Genomic DNA, 19,672 nt, shown 5'->3' on the forward strand with positions numbered 1-19,672 from the left:
GTTCTCTTTGATCGTCATCTTTTTAACAGGAATGAGGTTGTCTTAGATTGGAAGACCAGATACAAAATAATTGTCGGAGTTGCGAAAGGATTAGTGTATCTGCATGAAAAATGTAGGGACTGCATTATACATTGTGATGTAAAGCCAGAAAACATACTTTTGGATTCTGAATTTTGTCCAAAAGTGTCTGACTTTTGGCATGGCAAAAGCTCATCCACAGGGATTTTTAGTAAAGTATTAACGAGCATGAACGGGGACCATAGGCTATTTAGCACCAGTAATGGATTTTTAGGCCAACCAATCACCCCCAAAACTGATGTCTGCAGCTACGGTGATGATGCTTTTTGAAGTGATATCAGGCAGGCGCAACAGCCCACCAATCTCGGAGTACAAAACAACAGGTACTTTCCGGTCTGGGCGGCAAACAAACTCATTGAAGGTGATATCCTTAGCTTGTTAAATGAGAATTTGACACAAGATACAAACATGGAGGAGCTAACCAGAGTTTGCAAGGTGGCTTGTTGGTGTATTCAGGAAAATGAGGCACATAGACCGTCAATGGGAATGGTGGTTCTAATGCTTGAGGGAGTCATGGAGGTGAACTTGGCTCCCTGTTCCTTCATTTCTTGCCCAACTCACGGAAGGTCAAGGTTCTCACACGCTCTCGGATGAGAACTCATTTATCTTTGTCATGGATAAAAATAGGCAATACTTTTGATCCGTGGCATTTAGTGATGTATTTAGATGTTGCCACCACTCTCGAACTCTCCTGGGGACCTATTCTCCCTCCCTCTCTCTCTATTGAAGTTTTTTATTATTATTATTATTATTATTATTATTATTATTATTATTATAATTTTAAGTGGATGAAAACACATGCAATAAATAAAAAGAAAAAGAACAAAAATCGCATCCAACCAGGTCAGAAACAACAACAGAAAACAAAAAGCACACTAGAAGTGGGGAAAAAAACAAGCCAGTCAAATACCCGACTGGTCAAGACCCACACAAATAAGCACTACCCCAACGCCTCGATCGAGACCCTTCCACCGGGAGTATCTCCACCGATGGGATCCTCCTCACGCCTCAGAGAACACCAAGTCGCGACTTAAATGTAGAAGTATGCTCACCAAAAACTCGATTGAGTTTTTTGTAGTCGCTCAGTTTTATATGGTACTTATTTTTATCTTTATTCTTCATAGCTAGTGAATTTTTATTTGTTATTTTGCTCAAACAATATTTGTACCATTTTTGTGCTTCCTTCTTATACTTGTTGTGTAGTCTCGCTTTCTTTTATTAATATATGTGATTTATTAATTTTGCCAAAAAATTAAAAATAAAAAATAAAAACTTGTGAAGTACTTAAATCTAGACTTTTTTGGTGAAATCATTTACCATCTCTCATGGTTTTTAAATAAATATAGTTTATCCATTTTTTTTAAAAAAATCATTTGCCGTGACTGTTTCAATAAAAGGTAAACTAAAATATGGTGTTGCAACTAATAATTTGTTAACAATCCATCAAATGCACTTTGGAATAAATTCTATAGGCTATTCATATTTTTAATTAATTACTTAATTAATTAATCAATTATAAAATCAATACATTAAGTCATCATAATTAGCGTATCTTAGATTCTGTCTGTCTTTTCGACACCCTCTTATGGGGTAAAGTTTGTCATCTTTGTCAAATAATAATAATAATAATAATAATAATAATAGGATGCAAGGAATATTGTTGAACAATAAAACATCACTGATTAGCACAAAGTACTAGTCTTATCTTTATTATAAATTTATTATCATATTCATCCCTGAGACAATAGTTTCAAAAAGAAATCAAGTGATCTTCCTGCTTTCATTTTTTGTTTTTGAATTAGTCAATAAGAAAACAATCACAATTGTATAAAATCTTAATAGCATGAATATTATGAATTATTTTAATTGAAATTTCCTCCTCGATATTCTCGTTGCTAGAGGGGTCGAACCCTCACTCGATTACGATTAACTAGATCAAGAGTATTCTATTATCCTCTAATATGGATATTCTTATATTGTTGTTGTTAGATGAGAGTGGTTTGTCTCCTCTTCTCGAGATCTTCCTCCTTCTCCTCGATCCTTCTTTCTCCCCTCTTGCCATGGCAAGCGGGGACAAGACCCACCGCCTTCCGCATCTCAAGTCCCTCCTCCTCCTCGGGTCATGGGCCTCGGATCACGCTAAAATCACTCCCACCATTAACTCCTCTCCTCTCCACAACCCTGCAGTTCTCAACAAACTCAAAGCCTCTACTACGGAATTCATCAAGGTTGATAACGATACTCTCGACCGAGTCCGGCTCGATTTTCAAAGACTCCCTCTTTGGCAAATTCTTTGGAAAAACCTCCATCCTTTGATCAAGTTAAATCCATACTCTTAAGAAGTGGGAGAACCTCGAGAGATCCGGATTTCGATCTCCCCAATGGTTTTTCTTCTCATTAGGTGTTCGATCAAACTGCTCCTCCAAAGATCTCCTCGTCGACGGGCCGTGGACTATAAATGGCATTATCCTTCAACTCACTCCTTGGCGTCCATTCTTTGAACCCTCATTCACAAAGCTTACCTCTGCTGCTGTTTGGGTCCAACTCCACAATTTACCTATCGAGTTCTGGAGTGGGGATACAATTGAATCCATCACCAGTCATCTGGGTAATCTGTTAAAGATCGACGAATTAACCCTCTCCCTAACACGCACCAAATATGCAAGAGTTTGCATTGAAGTTGATCTTTCCAAACCTCTCAGCAAGGGATTCTGGCTTGGTGATGATTTCAACCGGATTTTTGTTGTCGTTCTATATGAACGCTTACCCACTTTCTGCTATTCTTGTGGTGTGATCGGACACGGTTCGAATAATTGCAACCGATCACCAGCAACCGGAAAATCCAAGGTCTCTCACCCTAGCTCTTCGTTAGGGACGGAGGTCGGGCCAAGGAATTCTCCTTTGAGGCCGGTGATGTTGGATGCAATAACACTCCTCCCGGTTGGCTCTCGATCCCTACTTTGTCGCCGGTTCCTTTATCGGGTGACTCGAGAGCGGACTTTGGCCCCTGGCCCTCGCTTCTCGGCGTGGTTTTTCCCGGCCTCGCGGTGGTGGCTGCTCGCCACCACCGCCTCCCGGGATCGCCAGGCCGCCGCCGCCGAGGGTCGGGCGGTCGAGGCGCTCGCTCAAAGGACACGTGGCGGTTTGCGTGGGGAGCGAGTGGGCGGCTTCGCTTCCCACGCCACTTTGCACTCGTCCCCGTGTGCGTAATCGCTGTCATCGACATTATCTCCGCACCTCCCACGGTAGCCCCTTATGTCCGCTAGCAAAGCAATCGGAGAATCCACTCTGAAATCTTCCAATATTTTTTGGGAACCTAAATCTTCTCTTCCCAATAAATCATCCCACTCAGACCTCTCTCCGGTCCCATCCATGAATAAACCCTCTTCCACTTCTACACGCCACCCTCCTCTTAGTGGAATCGGACCGTTGATTCAATGGTCCCTTTCCCTCCTCCCCATTCTTGTGCAGTCTATCACAGGGGACCATCCTTCCAATTCCTTTTCCCTCTCTCAGGAACACTCCAGATTGGTAGCTCAAGTCTCGGAGGCTCTTGAAGACGGAACCATGGAGGAAGATAGCGATCAGGATGAAGGTGACTCGGTGGAGTCGGATGATCAGATGTCAGAGGAGGATGACACGGATGACTTGATGACCTTAGACCAGATGCAAGAAGAAGCTCGAAGAGAAGCCCTAATTCGCAAGGGATCTCTTCTAGCTGTAGAAACCCAAAAAAAGGGAAGAGTTGAGAAGGGAGATCCCTGTCCCTCCCCTTAGCTTGCCCTCATCTCTGCTCATTTTTTTCCTCGTGGGAGTTCTTCCTCATATTTATCTCCGTTGTAGTTATGATGATTACTAAGCAAATCATTGTTGGAACCCAGGGGTCTCTCCTCCCGAGACACTCTTGCTCGCATTTCTCGTATCATTCGTCACGAAAATATTTCGATCTTACGCTTTGGTTGAAACGAGCTAACTCAATCGCATCAGTGGGTTTTGTTCTAACCCCGACTCGCAGCTGGGATTGGGCGGCCATTCTCGCTGATGGGTTCTCGGTGGCGATGCAGTCTCTGGAAGAAGGGTTTAGGGTTGGTTACCCCAATCGTCTTCTCTCGTCGTATCCTTCATATCGTCATCTCCTCTAGTTTTTTTAATAAAGTTATCATTTCAGTGGTTTATAACTCTTGTCGGTTTACTTCTCAGTGTAATGTCTGGAACGAACTTTCTAAAATTTCTTTTATCAACCTCCCTTGGCTGATCATTGGAGATTTCAACTCTATTCTTTTTCCTAATGAGCATAAGGGGGGTCGCTTCTCTCATTATTCTCGCAAAGCTCGTTTTTTCCGTAGTTTTGTTGATTCGAATAATCTCTTCGATTTAAATTTTTCTGGCGCCCAGTTCACCTGGTGTAACAACCAAATCGGTTTGGCCCGGAGATGGGCCCGCCTTGATCGTTGTATTGCCAACTCGAATTGGATTTCTCGTTTTAACAACTTTACTCTAAAACACCTTTCCCGTAGTTTTTCGGATCACTCCCCCCTTCTTCTATCGGTGTCCGACTCCATTATTCGTCGTCGTTTTCTTTTTAAGTTTGAGAATTTTTGGTTGGACTATATTGACTGCCATAGTATTGTTCGGGAAGCTCTCCAATCCCCTTCCCATGGTAATCCGCTTCATGTTCTCTCGCATCTTCTCTCTTGTACCAGGTTCAAACTCTCCCAATGGAATCGTCGCAGACATAATTCTTTGGAACGAGCACTATCCCAAACGGAATCCGATATTTTTGATCTTGAAAACTCTGATGATTCTTTAGTCTCCCAATCTAATTTGACTGCTCTTTATGCCAAACTTGCAGCTATTCAACGTCAATTATCTGTCAAGTGGGCGCAGCGAGCTAGGATCAAATGGATTAGTGATGGAGACAAGAATACCGACTTCTTGCACAATTCGCTCGTTCAGTGCTCATCAAAACCATATTACTCAAATTTCGATTCTTCGGGTAATATCTTTAACGATTATTCGGCATTGAGCGGGCTTTTTATAAATTTTTACTCTTCCCTTTGGTCTGATTCGGGGAGTAATGATTTAAATAACCTTATCCATGCTTTACCTGACGACCTTCCTAGTATCTCTCATTCTGACGGGCTTTCTCTCTTTCGAGAAGCCTCTAAGGATGAAGTTTTTCAGGCTCTTCTTGATCTCCCTGTTGGTAAGTCTCCCAGGTCCCTGACGGGTTTAATGTCGAATTTTTTCGGTTTTTTTGGCATGATCTTGGAGATTCCCTGGTTTCCGCTATAAATTACTTTCTTCTTCATTCTCATATTCCCAAGTCCTGGGGCAGAACTTATATTACTCTTATTCCCAAGAAGACTCATCCTAAGTTGGTTTTCGATTTTTCGACCCATATCTCTTTGCAATGTTTGCTATAAAATCTTGTCGAAACTCCTATCTAATAGACTTAAGCCAGTTCTCCCTACCCTGGTAGGTCGAGAGCAAGCTGGGTTTATTATAGATCGAGGTGCTTTCGACAATGTTATTGTTGTTCAAGAAGTCGTTCACTCTCTTGAACACGATCGTCTCTTCCCCCCTAGGATGTTAGTTAAGTTGGATATTGAAAAGGCATATGATACGTTAAGCTGGAGTGTAATTCTTGCAACCTTGACCAAAATGAATTTCCCGGCTAAATGGATTTCCTGGATTAGTTCGTGTCTCTCTTCTAGTTCTTTCTCAATCTTGATCAATGGTTCTCCCTCCCCCTGGTTTCCTTCCAATAGGGGTCTACGCCAGGGAGATCCCATCTCTTCTTATCTCTTCATTCTGGTTGCTCAAAACTTTTCTTCAATTATGAACAGAGCCCTTAGCACCAATATGATTCCTGGCTTTGATCCCAATATCCGCTTAAATTTTAATCATCTTCTTTTTGTCGATGATCTTATTCTCGATCTCTCGCCACTCCGGTCCCACGGCTCGAATATAAATTTGTGCCTTTCCATCTACTCTAGATTGATCGGGTAGAATGCCAACCTCTCCAAATCTCAAATTTTTTTCTCCCATCTTGGTTTAGCAAACGTGTTGCCAATAGCATTTGCTCTATATTAGGCCTTTCTCAATCCTCTTTTCCCTTGACCTATCTAGGCATTCTTGTTTCTCTTAAAAAAACTAAGCATTCATTCCTTTAACCCCATGATTGATAAAATCAGAAGTTTATGCAATAGATGGAAATCTCTCAAGCTCTCTCCATGCCGCTAAAACAATTCTAATCAACTCCTCCCTTCTATCTATCCCAACTTACTACCTTTCTGCTTACCCGCTTCACGAGTCATTCTTCGAAATTACCAAAATGGTTCGGGATTTCTTCCGTTCAAAGGTGGCAATGGAAAGGGCATCCATGTCGTCGCTTTGGAGAAACACCACTATTAGCAAAAGCCGAGGGGGATTAGGCCTCAGTAACCTTCTTGTTGCTAAACATTCTCTGATGGCTAAAAATGTTTTCAAATATTTGAATGCTGATAATGTTATTTGGGTAGATATTGTTCGTCACAAATATAATTCTTTGAACTTTTGGAGCAATTCCACACCTCCTAAATGCTCTTGGATCTTCAGGGGTATTTGTAAAACTGCATCTCTTTTGAAACCCAATCTCTGGATTAAATCTGTCAATCCTCTAAAAACCTCCATTCTCCATGATCCATGGCTTTTTGAAATTCCATTAGCGTACAAGCCTACTTTTTTGAATGTCTTCACTGATCTGCTTGATAATAATTTATCTGTGTGTTTTGTTGATGGTCACTGGGATTTTGATCTTCTTAGCCACTCTTTTGGGGGTCATTTGTGTTCTTTAGTCCGGAATAATGTCTATATTGATTGGGATAGCAACAATTTGTGGGTTTGGCATCCCAATCCTAAGAAAATGAAAATCTCTTCTGAAATCTATCAATATCTTATCTGTGACACTAATATCTGTCCCCGATCTCGGGATGGTTGGAGGAAACTCTGGTCCCTCCATATTGCTCCGAGAGTTAAACATTTTTGTTTGGTTACTCCCGCATGGTAGAGTCTCGACCACGGATTACCCTCAGCAAAGCATTAATATTGGTCCTCGATCTCTTTTGCATCTTTTTGTAATCTTGAATTGGAATCCATTGAACATCTCTTTATTGATTTGTTGTAAGGTGCAAAGAGTGTTTGGAATCTTGTTAATCATACTGGGTTGCTATATTTATTTTTCCGGATCCAGTTTCCTCGGATTGTGGATTACGGATTATGGATTCTCTACATATACACTTTCTATTATTGCAGCCCATGATTTGGTTCTTATGGAAGTCTCGGTGTGAGGCTATCTTCCGAATACTACTCCTAATTTCACTAATCTTGGCTGTAAAGCTATTGCTCATGTTAATGACTTCAAGCGTGATAATGCCTCCCTCACTCGGGCAACGCCTTATTATCAACAATTTTCTTGAGCTCGGATGGTCACCTTATGTTCTTCGCATCAAACTGGACTCTCTCCAATAAGGTTGGCCATCTCGGCTTCTTTTCTCACTACTCAAACTTACTTCTATCTCTCATGTGCAGGGCAGCCGATTTGAAGTTAACCGCTCTTGAATCTGAACTTAAAGCACTTGGCATTGCCCTCGGATCGTCCCCTTGACGTGCATCTTGACCTTCGATACATTCTTCATCGCAATCGGAGCTTCCGTCGTCACTGGTCGGCCAACAACAACCCCACATCTTGGCGATTCAATCACATTATCAATGACGTTAATCATCTTCTTATTGCCTTGGGCAATCCTTCTCTAATCGAAATTCCCTGTAGATGGATTGCCCCCGCCTTTGCTCTATCCGCTGATCGGGTCTAATCTTCATACTTTGAACCTCTTTCTCGATCGCCGGGACCTCCCTGCGTTTGGATCATGAAGATTTTTTTGTAGACTTTTTGGCTTTTCATTCTAACTCACTTGTAGCTTCTCCCTGCTTTTATTTTTACCGTCTTCCTTGTTTTTCTTTTTCTCCGTTTCGCCTTTTTATTTTCAATAAAAGCTCTTTGAGCTCTTTTTCTCAAAAAAATATGGATATTCTTATCAAATAAGCTTTCTTGTGAATATAATTGATATCAAGACATGTTAAGGTAAGAGAGACCCTCCCGCCTCTTTTTGTTCATCCTAGCCATTGATTCCCTTTAATGTGATATGTAAATTTTTCTTTTGTGATATGTCTCTCATGCTCAAGTTGCGCCATCTCCAATTTGCGTGATAATTTCATCATGTTTTTGTGGGAATTGGAAAGCTTAGGGTTTTCATGCTCATCCTTTACCTATTTGAATGTCTCTTAGGCATTGCTCTTAATTTTTAAAAATAGTTGTCTTCTTCACTTCTAAGCCACTTTTATGAGACTCCGTGGCTTTTGACCTTCAATTATTCTAGAGCTTAGCTTCCCTCACCTTCTTTAAGTCTTAATCTCTAGTAGATACCGTCCTCACCAAAATTGGATGAAAAATAATTCTAACCATTTGATCAAACTCTCTTCATGGAAAAATGAATGCCTCTTTTCTTGGCTACAAGTTTACTTTTTCTAAACTTGGTATTTTCATCTATTCCAACTTACTAGATGCCAATGTTAAGCTATCCGAGCAATCGAGTAACACCCACAAGAATTTTATTAAACTTAGGCCTAAAGAGGTGTCGATTAGTGGCCTAGAATTACATATATGAATCTTTTGTACAAGGTGAAGGGGTACTCTTAACCTCAAAAACTCTGCAGAATGCTCTTCTAGATAAAATGTGGAAGGTTTGTTCTAACTCAAAATTGGTGCCATCCCTAGGGCATTCATTTCAACCATCATGGGTAAAGACTACCCTTGAACCTCTACCATACTCCCCTTAATAAGAAAAATCTCTATTTTTAAGCTAGAATTTTAACATCTTACTTGTCTCTCTCTTACATTCCGACCATCATTAAGAATAGAGCCTTTGCTTTCATTATTATTTTTTTATGCAAAAGGAGTTACAAGAACTAAAAAGAAAAACCAAAGCAAAAAAAGAGAAGATGGAGAGAATTTTAGAAGTGAAGTTGATGATCTTTGTAGAGGTCGCTAATAACTGGGTCGGTCAAGACCCTTGAGAAAGAGAAAGATCTCGTGGGTTAAGGCGCCCATAGTTAGCAAGTTGATCGGCAATCTTGTTGTCCACGTGAGGGATGGCTTCAAAAGCAAAATTCGGGCCATCGCCTCGCAGTTTCTTTAATGTGAGGAATACTCGCGGAGAATCTCCAAGCAATAGCTACAGTTGAAGTCTTCAATCATTTGATTAGCACCGAGGCGATCGGTGAAGAGCTTTGATCGATTCCAATTTTTCTTGCACACATTTATCTAAAGCCGCTTGAACTCGCTTTGATTTTCCTTCTAGTGAAGAACCCGGGCGTAGCTTCCTCAAGAGCATGCAAGAAGAATTTGATTTAGATTATTAAATATAATAAACCCAAAGCCACACTCATTTGAATCAGGATCCCATAAAGCATCAGTATGGATGTTAATTTACAGATGTGATGATCACATTTTCATCAGTGAGACCTGAGTCAGAACTCATCGACAAGCCAGGTATTGTTTTGACTTAGTCGGGAAATAGCTGACGCCTCAGCCGAGTCAAACCCAGCGAGCCTAAGCTCACTTTTAGTCTGCGACTTAAAAGGTGAGCGCTCTCGGGTCGAAACTCAGGACGCTAAGCTGACTCTATTTCCCGACTAAGCAAAAACAACTACCCGCAGCTTATGATGAGTTCTGTTCTGGGTCTCACTAAGGTGGGCCGGTCTCTCACACTGAAAGAAGAAACCTAAGGTTTAGAGAACTCCTTTTTGAATAGGCCCTTAGCATTAAAATACTAAGCAGTGTGAGCCCATGAACGCATGGGAATGAGATTTAAATTTGGAGGGAGACTCTGGAATACAAAGGAACATCTTGCCTTACTAAATATACTCGTGATGTAGTTGCAATAAGAGCTTTGGCAAATACATCACCTACGCATCAATTAAGCACTTAGTTTAACCAAGCACCTAAGCTAAGGCTATGAGCAACAAAAGGATCCAAACTCAAAGATGTTGAAGATGGAATTCCACTAGACAATGACTTTGTTGCAATCCCAGATAACATGCCTAGTAGTTTTCCTCGATTCAAACCACAAAAATAACATAGAATGTCAGGTAAAACATTAAGATTGTAAAGGAGAGAACAAGGTGGGTAACTTGTTGTGGGCTAGTTTCTAGATGAACATTTTTGATTCGGGAATGACATTGAGACACCGGATCTTGCTAACCTTTCCAAGCATTAATAGGATCCTCAGAGGAATTTAGGGTGGTCGAACAATCCTACCTTCAAGGATTTGGCCACGGATCCAATCATTTTTAGCCTCAAAGAACAAAAAGTAATGTTTCCAAGCCCATTAAGATCAAAGTTGTTACCAAAGATAGCCAGATATGCATTGGAATCAATTGAATTATCAAAGATAATCAAGGGAAAGGAACTATTTTCCATCAAATGAATATTAAAGTAGGTAGGTTTGTAACTCACGGGCAAATCCAGAAGCCAAGGATCATGTAAAAACCTAGTAACATTAGGACTGAAAACAAAAATCCGTAGAATTTGGTTTTTAAAATATCAACGACCTTTGCAAAACCAATTTATAAAACCAAGAAGTATTAGAAGAGTTATCCCTATTCTAAAGAGACTAATTTGGATTTTTTTTTTTTGAGGAAAATATGAACCCAAAACTCGTTCTCACAATTTAACAAAGCAAAGAGCTGTTTGGTAGGAACCGTGGGGCCTAATGATAACTACCCGTGTTTGTGATTGAGAGGTCTCGAGTTCGAACCTCTCATATTACAATTCACTTTCTGGGCCCCTTGTGGGAGTTCTCAGCGAGAAATAACTCTCGCTCTCCCCTCCAAGATTACATGACAAGGGATTATCCAAGATTACACCTCCGCATCTCGCTTTTGTTCATTGCTTTGTACGCTTGTCGACTTTGCCAGAAGAAAAAAAGAGCTATTTGGTCAAGAGAGCACACCGAGCATTCCTAAGGTTTCGTAGACCCAAACCCAACTCAGATTTGCTAAGGGTTGCCATGCTCCAACCAATCAAGTGGAAGCCTCCATTCATGCCATTCCTATCCCAAAGGATGTTACGAGCCATTTTTGAGAGGATATCCAGGACAGAATCCGGGAAGGAAAAACAAAAAGATAGTGAGTTGGCAACGAGAAGAAGCAACTATTAAGGCGGACCACTCAGCTAGCTTAGGACATGGGCGAGTGGCTCCAGGCCTTAATGTTAGCCTCAGCTTTTTAAGGAGAAAGTTGAAATGATTTTTAGAGAGTCAGTTGGGAGAAATAGGTGTTCCAAGGTAATTAAAAGGGTAATCACCTAAATGAATAGAAGAGAAAGCTTTGGAAACTTTTTTGTTGAACCAAGAAGGCAAGTAAATAGCAGATTTTGCATGGTTCGACTTCTGGCCAGAAATGTCAGAATACATGTTTAAGCAAAATAAGACATTTCTGGCTGCTTGCCTGAGGCTTTGGTAATGGGAATGAGGTCATCTTCGAACATAAGATGGTTGAAGTTTGGACTAAAACCAATATCAAACCCGTAGAGAAAAATTAATTTTTCGGGGAATGATTTAAAAATAGCAGATAAGTTTTGAGTCACTAAGAGGAAAAGAAGGGGTGAGATGGTGTCACCTTGACGGATTCCTCTAGTACTAGAGCACCAGGACTTGGTTGACCATTGATAACGAAAGAGAAAAGAAGTCAAGAGAGATAAGAATCTATCCAAGAAATCCAAATGGCAAGGAAGCCCATCTTTTGTAGGGTTGCGAGAATGGTGTTCCAGTTAACAGTGTCGAACACTTTTTCAATATCAATCTTCACTAACATCCTAGGAGGGAAGTGTCGCTCAATGGAATGGGCAATTTCCTAACAACTAGAATATTATCAAAAAGTGGATCTATCGGGAAGGAATCCGGATTACTCTTGGCTAATCAATTTAGGGATTACTCTTTTTAAGACGATTTGCAAGAAGTTTTTAGATAATTTTGTAACAAACGTTACACAAAAGAAATCGGCGAAATCGAAACTTTTTAGGGTGATCAATTTTAGGGATAAGGGCAACAAAAAGTTTAACCACAAGAGGTTGGAAGCTTGGAGGAGATAAAAAGTGAGAGATAGCCTCAAAAAGAGAGTCCCCAATAACATTCCAATAAAAAATGAAAAATCAACATTGAAACCATCATGTCATGGCGATTTTTCCACGTAGTCATGGAACGGAGAAAGCGTAAAGATCTCTCCCTTAGAGATCGGTTTGATCAAATCGCTCTCTATTTTCAGTGTCCAATGTGGGAAAATCGTCCAAGAAAGATAAAGAAAAAAATTTGATCACGAGAAAAGAAGGAGGCAGAAGTCCAAAGATTTTTATAAAAAGTAAGAAAAAGTATTTTTCAATATGAACATGAGAGGTAAAGATGTTACCAAAGTTGTCTCCGAGAGATTGGATTTTTAATACTGAACATGCTTGGCCTTTTGTTGTCTTGAAAAAGGTCCCATTTGAGTCACCTTGATCAAGCCACCGCATTTCCTCGCACGTTGAGCCCAAAAATGGAGATTTGACACAAGAGGGCAGCATGTCTGTTGTGGAGGGCTCAAAGCCAAATTGATGGCCAAGAATCGAGAAAGAAGACCCTCCGCTCCATATTGCCGATCTCCAACTCAAGGTTTTTTTCAATTCCACATCAATAGATCGCAAACTTGAAATTCTCCAATCGGATGAGGCTATTTTTAACACGAGAAATAGCATGAGAGAAAGCATGTATACGAGAGGCGAGAGGTGGAGAGATTCCAAGCTTTCAAGATACTCGTATGACAACCATCATATTCAAACCAAGTGTTATCAAAATGAAAAGTTTTATTTTTAGGATAAGAAGAAATAAGGGTTGTAGGAAGAAGGGGGGAGTGGTCTGAATTAGTTCTGGGGAGATGGTGATTGTGTAAGAAGTATAGCTTGAAATTTAATCATGGTTCGCAAGGAAGCGGTCTAAGCAAGCCCAGCGCCGACCAAAGCCATTATGACCATTACACCAAGTATAAGTGGAGCCAACAAAGCCTAGGTCAAAAAGATAGTTAGAAGTAACAAAATCCAAAAAAAAAAGCTAGATTTATACGAATAAGATCTGAAGTTACCTCCCTTAAGTTCTTGGTTTGATAAGATCGCATTGAAGTCCCCACTAAGAAGCCAAGGGAGGTTTAAGGTAGTCATACATGAGAGAGGGTTCACCAGAGAACCCTCTGAGCATAAACAGATTGGGAGTTATAGATGATAGACAAAATCTAAGAAACATCCCCATTAGTGATAACAAGGTTTAAAGACATGCGAGTAGCTGCTACAGGGGTACACATTCCCGATACTTCGATTCCAAAGAACTATGATTCTACTAGAGATGCCAAGGGCAGGTATAACAACCCACTCCCAGTTTCTAGCAAACATGCAAGAAAAACAAAGAATTCTATTAAAATCAGATTTAGTCTCCACATGATAAATTAATAATATTAGGGTGTTAGGAAAAATAAAGAAAAAATAGAGGATCCGCAGGGAAAATCAAGAGAGCAATGAGATAATAAAAAACACACAAGATTTACGAGGTTCGGCAATGTACCTACGTCCTCGGAAGTGAAGCAGCGGTATTCCTCTTATTCACTCGTCTCTCCTCACGGTTGAGACAAAAAGACTAGGATTACAAATATTTATAGGTAAAAACCTAAATTTATCCAAATACAAACCTATTTGGATCCTAAACCTATCTGGATCCTAAAAATATCCAGATTCTAAACCTATCCGGATATAAATCCTATCCTGATACAAATTACAAGATTATCAAATCATAATCCTAACAAGATACAAATTACCCTTGTATCCTACCGAGGGGGCGTTTCCCCCGCACCCTAACCTATCAAATTGATGCTCTCACAATATGACGGATAGTTGTCATGCCACTCCACCCGCTCCCACATCCGCTGCTTACTTGTGTATATGAGCCATACACAACATAGGGTTTTGATGAGTGATGAGATCATTAATACGGTCGATGGTTTTAGGATTCGAGGCCCCTTTATAATTCCAACAAAAGTTTTTAAGAGGGTTCATAGCAAAAGGATGTAAAGAAAAGAAATAGAGTTAAGCAAGGTGGCACTTGACGCTTTCTTTTCTGGAGAACCATTCTTGCTAGAGCACGCCTCGCCAAAGCTTCCAGTTTAATGTCTTTCTGATAGTGAACGATAAGCATGTCATCGTTAGGCTCTTTTTTCTCTCTAGACTCTTCGTAATCAACATGGGGCTTCGACTCTTTTAATTCCTCCATGGCTTGGTTAGGGAGGCGGAGATGGTCGAAGGGCGACTTTCACTCTATCCACAAGAGAAGCATGCCCACTCTCAGTGACTGGATTTGAGAAGACAAAGGAGACAAGGAGATGCTGTGGATTCTCATCAGAACGAGGTGCACAAATCTCCATATAGTAGGAAGAGCGAAGATCGCTTAGCTTCTCAATGGCATCAGAAGAACCCGCACCAACCTCCAGATGAGAGGGAAGGGAAAGTGGACATTAGGGTTTCCAACGCCATCCAAGCCTCGGGAGTTGGTCAAGAAAAAGGAACATTATCCGCCTTCACATGATATTTGCCTTTATCTTTATGACTTCTTTTCCGGAGTTGAAGAAACCAGAGTATTAACAATTGGATTTTCATCGAGATTTGGACTTTGAAAAGCATGGCAGCCCAAGTGGTGGAAAACACCTTTGCCACAACAAAGTGGGCTAGGGTTTCATACTGCCTTAGCCGTGACCGTGACCACAAGAACGGCGATTTCGGGGCTTCAACCAAAGTCCAAACTTTGGCAGAGCACCATCTTCAGACAAGCCTTGGTCAAGGTTTGGGAGACCCATTGAACTAGTATTACCAGCCTCGCCAGCTTGCCGAGGTTGATCCTCTACCACCATCTCATGCTCGGAGGGGGCATGGGACAGTTAAGGCTCAAGAGCTCGCTTTCGACTGTCCATAATCGTGCACTTGGTTTCTCTGTGACCAACACGACCATACCCGTAACAAAAGACAGGTAATTTCTCATAGAGAACAAGAACAAAAAAAAGTTACCTCCATACTGAACCCAAGTGCCCTTTTGCAAGGGCTGGTCTAAGCCCATTTCAATACACAAACGGGTAAATTTCGATCTAGAACAGATAAGGGTGTGGTCATCGACCTTGAGCACCTGGCCAAACTAAGATGCTATGTTTTCAAGGAGTTCACCACTCTAGAGCTCAATAGGAACGTGGTATAGTTGAATCCAAACTGTCATTGTTGAGAGCTTCTCAAAGGTAGGCTGGAAGGATTCCTTCCAAGGTGACAATTGCAAGATTCTACCATCTATGGTCCAACGTGTTTTGAACTCAGACTATGAACTCCTGTAACATATGCCTTTCACAGTGAGACAGTGTTGCCACATTATAAATCTTTTTGCCTCTCTTCAAATTCATTTCAATCCATAAGTATTTCTTTCAATAAATCACACGATTAATCCACTTTCATCATATAAAAATAACAATAATAATTACTACGAGGATCCGCGCCCGATCGATTCGGGAGTAGTCCGCTTTCCTTCTTCTCCGAAATCTGGTCTAGTCTCCATATGGTTGACTTCACGGCTTTCGATTGCTCCTCTTTTATCTTCCTTCGCTTTCCTGCTCTGCTATTCTCATCCCCGGTGAGGGATACTGTGACTGCTTTGTTCAGTGTTTGTTGTATTTTCATTTGATCTTTGTTGCTCCGTTTGCTTTTTTAATAAAATTTGTGGTTTATCCATTTTATTCAAAAAAAACAAAAAAAACCAAAAAAATAATTACTACACCACAGTATAGGTTAATAGATTAGCTCGAAGGAAGATTCCTCTCAGAAAATAAATAAATAAATAAATAAATAAATAAGGGTTGGAGGAGGCGCTATGACCTGTGATGAGTCAACGAGAACAAAATTAAATGCTATTACTTTTCTTGGGCTGTAATAACTTGTCTTTTTTTCCTTAAGGACGTAATTCAGCTGTAGACAGACTAGAACTTTGAATCCTTCAATGCTGGATGCTCTATGGAATCATTTCCAACCACTTCTCCAGTCTCATAAGATTAGAGGCAAACATCAAGTAAAGATGGACGGGCCACTTTAACCCATTTCTTATGTTTTTTGCTATGAAGTCGCACTAGTCGTTTTTCATCACTGTAAAAAGGCATTATCTATCAATAGCGTGAATAGAAATAATGGACCACAAAAGACAAAAGGCTTCAATGGGACTGCATCAGATAATTGGTTCTCCTATGACACAAGATTTCATCCTCGCTACCTGAAAAATTAATTCCTCTCTTCTCATCTCCATCTCCATCTCCGTCTGAATTCTCTTGAACTGCAGTGGCTTGCTCTATTTAAGCTAGAAGTTACCCCCAAAAGGAGAACGCTTCGCAGTTACGCTTCATCCTTTAGGTAACTTTTTAAACTATTAAAGAGCTTTCTGGCATAGAATGAACAATATATCTAAAGGCTTGGCAGCTTGAGTTCCATGCTTTGCACCTCATGCACCACAATTGCACATCTCTCGATACGGGAAATCTATCTAGCTAGTTCTAATTAAGTTTCTAACTTCTAAGTACGTAGCATGTCAAATATTGTCTACCTTACAGTAGTAATTCAATCACCCAACCGACCTTATTGTGGCCATTTTAAATATATTATATATATGTCGTTTACAAGGCATTAGACGGTTTGAATTGATTCTGATCTTCAATGATTAACTAGCAACTTGATTTTTAATTTACCAAGTCACACCTCAAAGCCAGCCACTTTGAAAATATTCACGGGAATAATTCCTCATGCTCCTGATAAGTTCCTTGCATATACCTGCAGAAATGTCTGCTGAGAAAACAAGCTTCTACATACCATTGTCCATCATCTTTGTTCTACTTGTGAGTCCAAATATCCAGCATTCTTTGGGAGGCGACACTCTTTCATGGTGTCAATCTCTAACGGGAGACCAGACTTTGGTGTCCAAGGAAGGTCATTTTGAACTGGGATTCTTCTCACCAGGTAATTCTAAAAAATATTACATTGGCATCTGGTACAAAAAGGTTTCACCACAAACAGTCATCTGGGTAGCAAATAGAGAGGTTCCGATCTCTAACACTTCGTCTGCGGAGCTGAAGATGACCGAAAATGGCAACCTCGCTCTCAGCAGCAGCAGACTTGTGTGGTCAACCAAGTCAACATCTTATCCAGCAAATTCTACTGTTGCCGTGATTCTTGACACTGGCAACCTTGTTCTGAGAAACAAATCAAACTCGTCTGCCATAATTTGGCAAAGTTTTGATCATCCAACTGACACTTGGGTACCTGGAGGAGGGGTTGGCATGAACAAGATCACTGGTGAGTACCAGAGCCTGATATCTTGGAAGAACTTTGAGGATCCATCTCCCGGACCATTCATTTACACTATAGACCCCAGTGGTCTAAACCAGTTTCTATTACAGTGGAATGGGATTGAGACATACTGGAGCAGCGGCGTGTGGAACGGTCACGCCTACAGTGGAATACCAGGCATGGATCAAAGTCCTTATTTTGTGAGTAATTTCACTGATAACAATGAGAGGAAGCAATGCACACTGACTTTCAATATGAAAGATGCATACACACGAGGTATGCTGGATTCGTCTGGGCAAGCCAAACAGTGGCTGTGGACAAATGACAGCCAAAAGTGGGCAGTGGTAGGGTCTCAACCAGCAGATCCATGCGACATTTACTCCGTTTGTGGCACTTTTTGGCCTCTGCGACAGCAACAGCAAAAACATTTTGCTCTTGCCCCCAAGGTTTTTGAGCCAGTGTCTTTTTACAGAATGGAACCTGAATGACTGGAGTTCTGGGTGCCAAAGGAAGACCAGGTGGCCATGCAGTAAAAACAATAATTCTACAAATAGAGGCAAAAGAAGGGTTTCTGCCGATGTCATTCAAAAAAATACCCACAGGATCACAACCACTGGAAGTTAGCAGCGCTGAAGAATGTAGAGTAGCATGCCTGACAAGTTGCTCTTGCACTGCCTACTACTATGACCATCAATGTTTGATATGGAATGGAGATGTTAGAAATCTTCAGAAAAAAACAGTAACGCAGGAAGTCTTTATATCCGCCTCGCAGTTTCTGATATCCCAAGTACGGGCAAAAAGAAAAGCACCAGAGTGCTCATTATAGGCTTGTGCTCAGGGTTAGCAGCAGCCTTATGTATCACAATGGCTTTGTTTCTCTGGATGTTCCTGAGAAAAAGGCAAGATAGAGGAATGGTGTCAATTGAAGGCGTCCTTGTCCAGTTCAAATACTCTGATCTTCGCCGGATGACCAAGAACTTCTCGGAGATGCTTGGCCAAGGAGGATTTGGCTCTGTTTTCAAAGGTGCACTGCCCAATATGACTGCAATAGCTGTGAAACAACTCAGAAGCATTGTGCGACAGGAGAAGGATTTTCAGACTGAAGTTATCACGCTGGGCAGAATTCAGCATATTAATTTGATTCGTCTCCTCGGATTCTGCTGCGAGGGCACAAAAAGGTTGCTGGTTTATGATTACATGCCGAATGGATCTCTTGATCATCATCTTTTTAACAGGAATGATGTTGTCCTAGATTGGAGAACCAGATACCAGATAATTATCAGGGGTTGCTAAAGGATTAGAGTACCTGCATGAGAAATGTAGGGACTGCATTATACATTGTGATGTAAAAGCCAGAAAAATATACTTTTGGATTCTGATTTTTGTCCAAAGGTGTCTGACTTTGGCATGGCAAAGCTCATCCATAGGAATTTTAGTAAAGTGTTAACGAGCATGAAGGGGACCTTTGGCTATTTAGCACCAGAATGGATTTCAGGCCAACCAATCACGCCAAAAGCTGACGTCTACAGCTATGGTATGATGCTTTTTCGAAGTGATATCAGGCAGGCGAAACAGTGATCAATCTCGGAGTACAAACAACAAGTATTTTTCCAGTCTGGGCGGCAGCCAAACTCACTGAAGGTAACACCCTTAGCTTGTTAGATGAGAATTTGGCACATGATGCAGACATGGAGGAGCTAACCAGAGCCTGCAAGGTGGCTTGTTGGTGTATTCAGGAAAATGAGGCACATAGACCGTCAATGGGAGTGGTTGTGCTAATGCTTGAGGAGTCATGGAGGTGAACTTGGCTCCAATTCCCTCTTTCCTTGTGCAACTCATAGAAGGTCAGGGTTCTCATACTCTCTCTGGATGAGAACTCATTCATCTATTGGTTGAAATTTCTGCTTTGCAGGCATACAGTGATGTACTTGGATCTAGATTTTAGCAAGCCATTTTCCGTGTTCTTTTCTATAAGAAATAAACAAGAATAAGGCGCTGAAACAATTCATCAAAATTCAAATATCAATATTAATCTCATCAAATGTGTTGACTGAAAAAGTTAGTGCATGGTTTACTTTTTTTAATGAATGTGGTTCATCCACCTTTTTCAAA

General features: G+C 40.9%; 2 protein-coding genes and 1 pseudogene across 2 annotated transcripts; all 3 read left to right on the forward strand.

The window, feature by feature from the left end:
* Positions 1-3,645: 3,645 nt before the first annotated feature.
* LOC120256952 lies at positions 3,646-6,090 on the forward strand. Its single transcript, XM_039264609.1, has 4 exons — positions 3,646-3,841; positions 4,066-4,163; positions 4,279-5,284; positions 5,561-6,090. The coding sequence occupies exons 1-4, from the start codon at positions 3,646-3,648 to the stop codon at positions 6,088-6,090; spliced, it is 1,830 nt and encodes a 609-aa protein (XP_039120543.1).
* A 10,962-nt stretch (positions 6,091-17,052) lies between these two features.
* Positions 17,053-18,048, forward strand: LOC120256954 (G-type lectin S-receptor-like serine/threonine-protein kinase At2g19130). The gene has a single exon (XM_039264610.1). It carries the CDS (start codon positions 17,053-17,055, stop codon positions 18,046-18,048), a length of 996 nt encoding a protein of 331 aa, XP_039120544.1.
* A 256-nt stretch (positions 18,049-18,304) lies between these two features.
* Positions 18,305-19,605, forward strand: LOC120256950 (annotated as a pseudogene).
* Positions 19,606-19,672: the final 67 nt, after the last annotated feature.

The sequence above is a fragment of the Dioscorea cayenensis genome, unplaced genomic scaffold (assembly GCF_009730915.1).
Source record: "Dioscorea cayenensis subsp. rotundata cultivar TDr96_F1 unplaced genomic scaffold, TDr96_F1_v2_PseudoChromosome.rev07_lg8_w22 25.fasta BLBR01001754.1, whole genome shotgun sequence".
Taxonomy (NCBI): domain Eukaryota; kingdom Viridiplantae; phylum Streptophyta; class Magnoliopsida; order Dioscoreales; family Dioscoreaceae; genus Dioscorea; species Dioscorea cayenensis.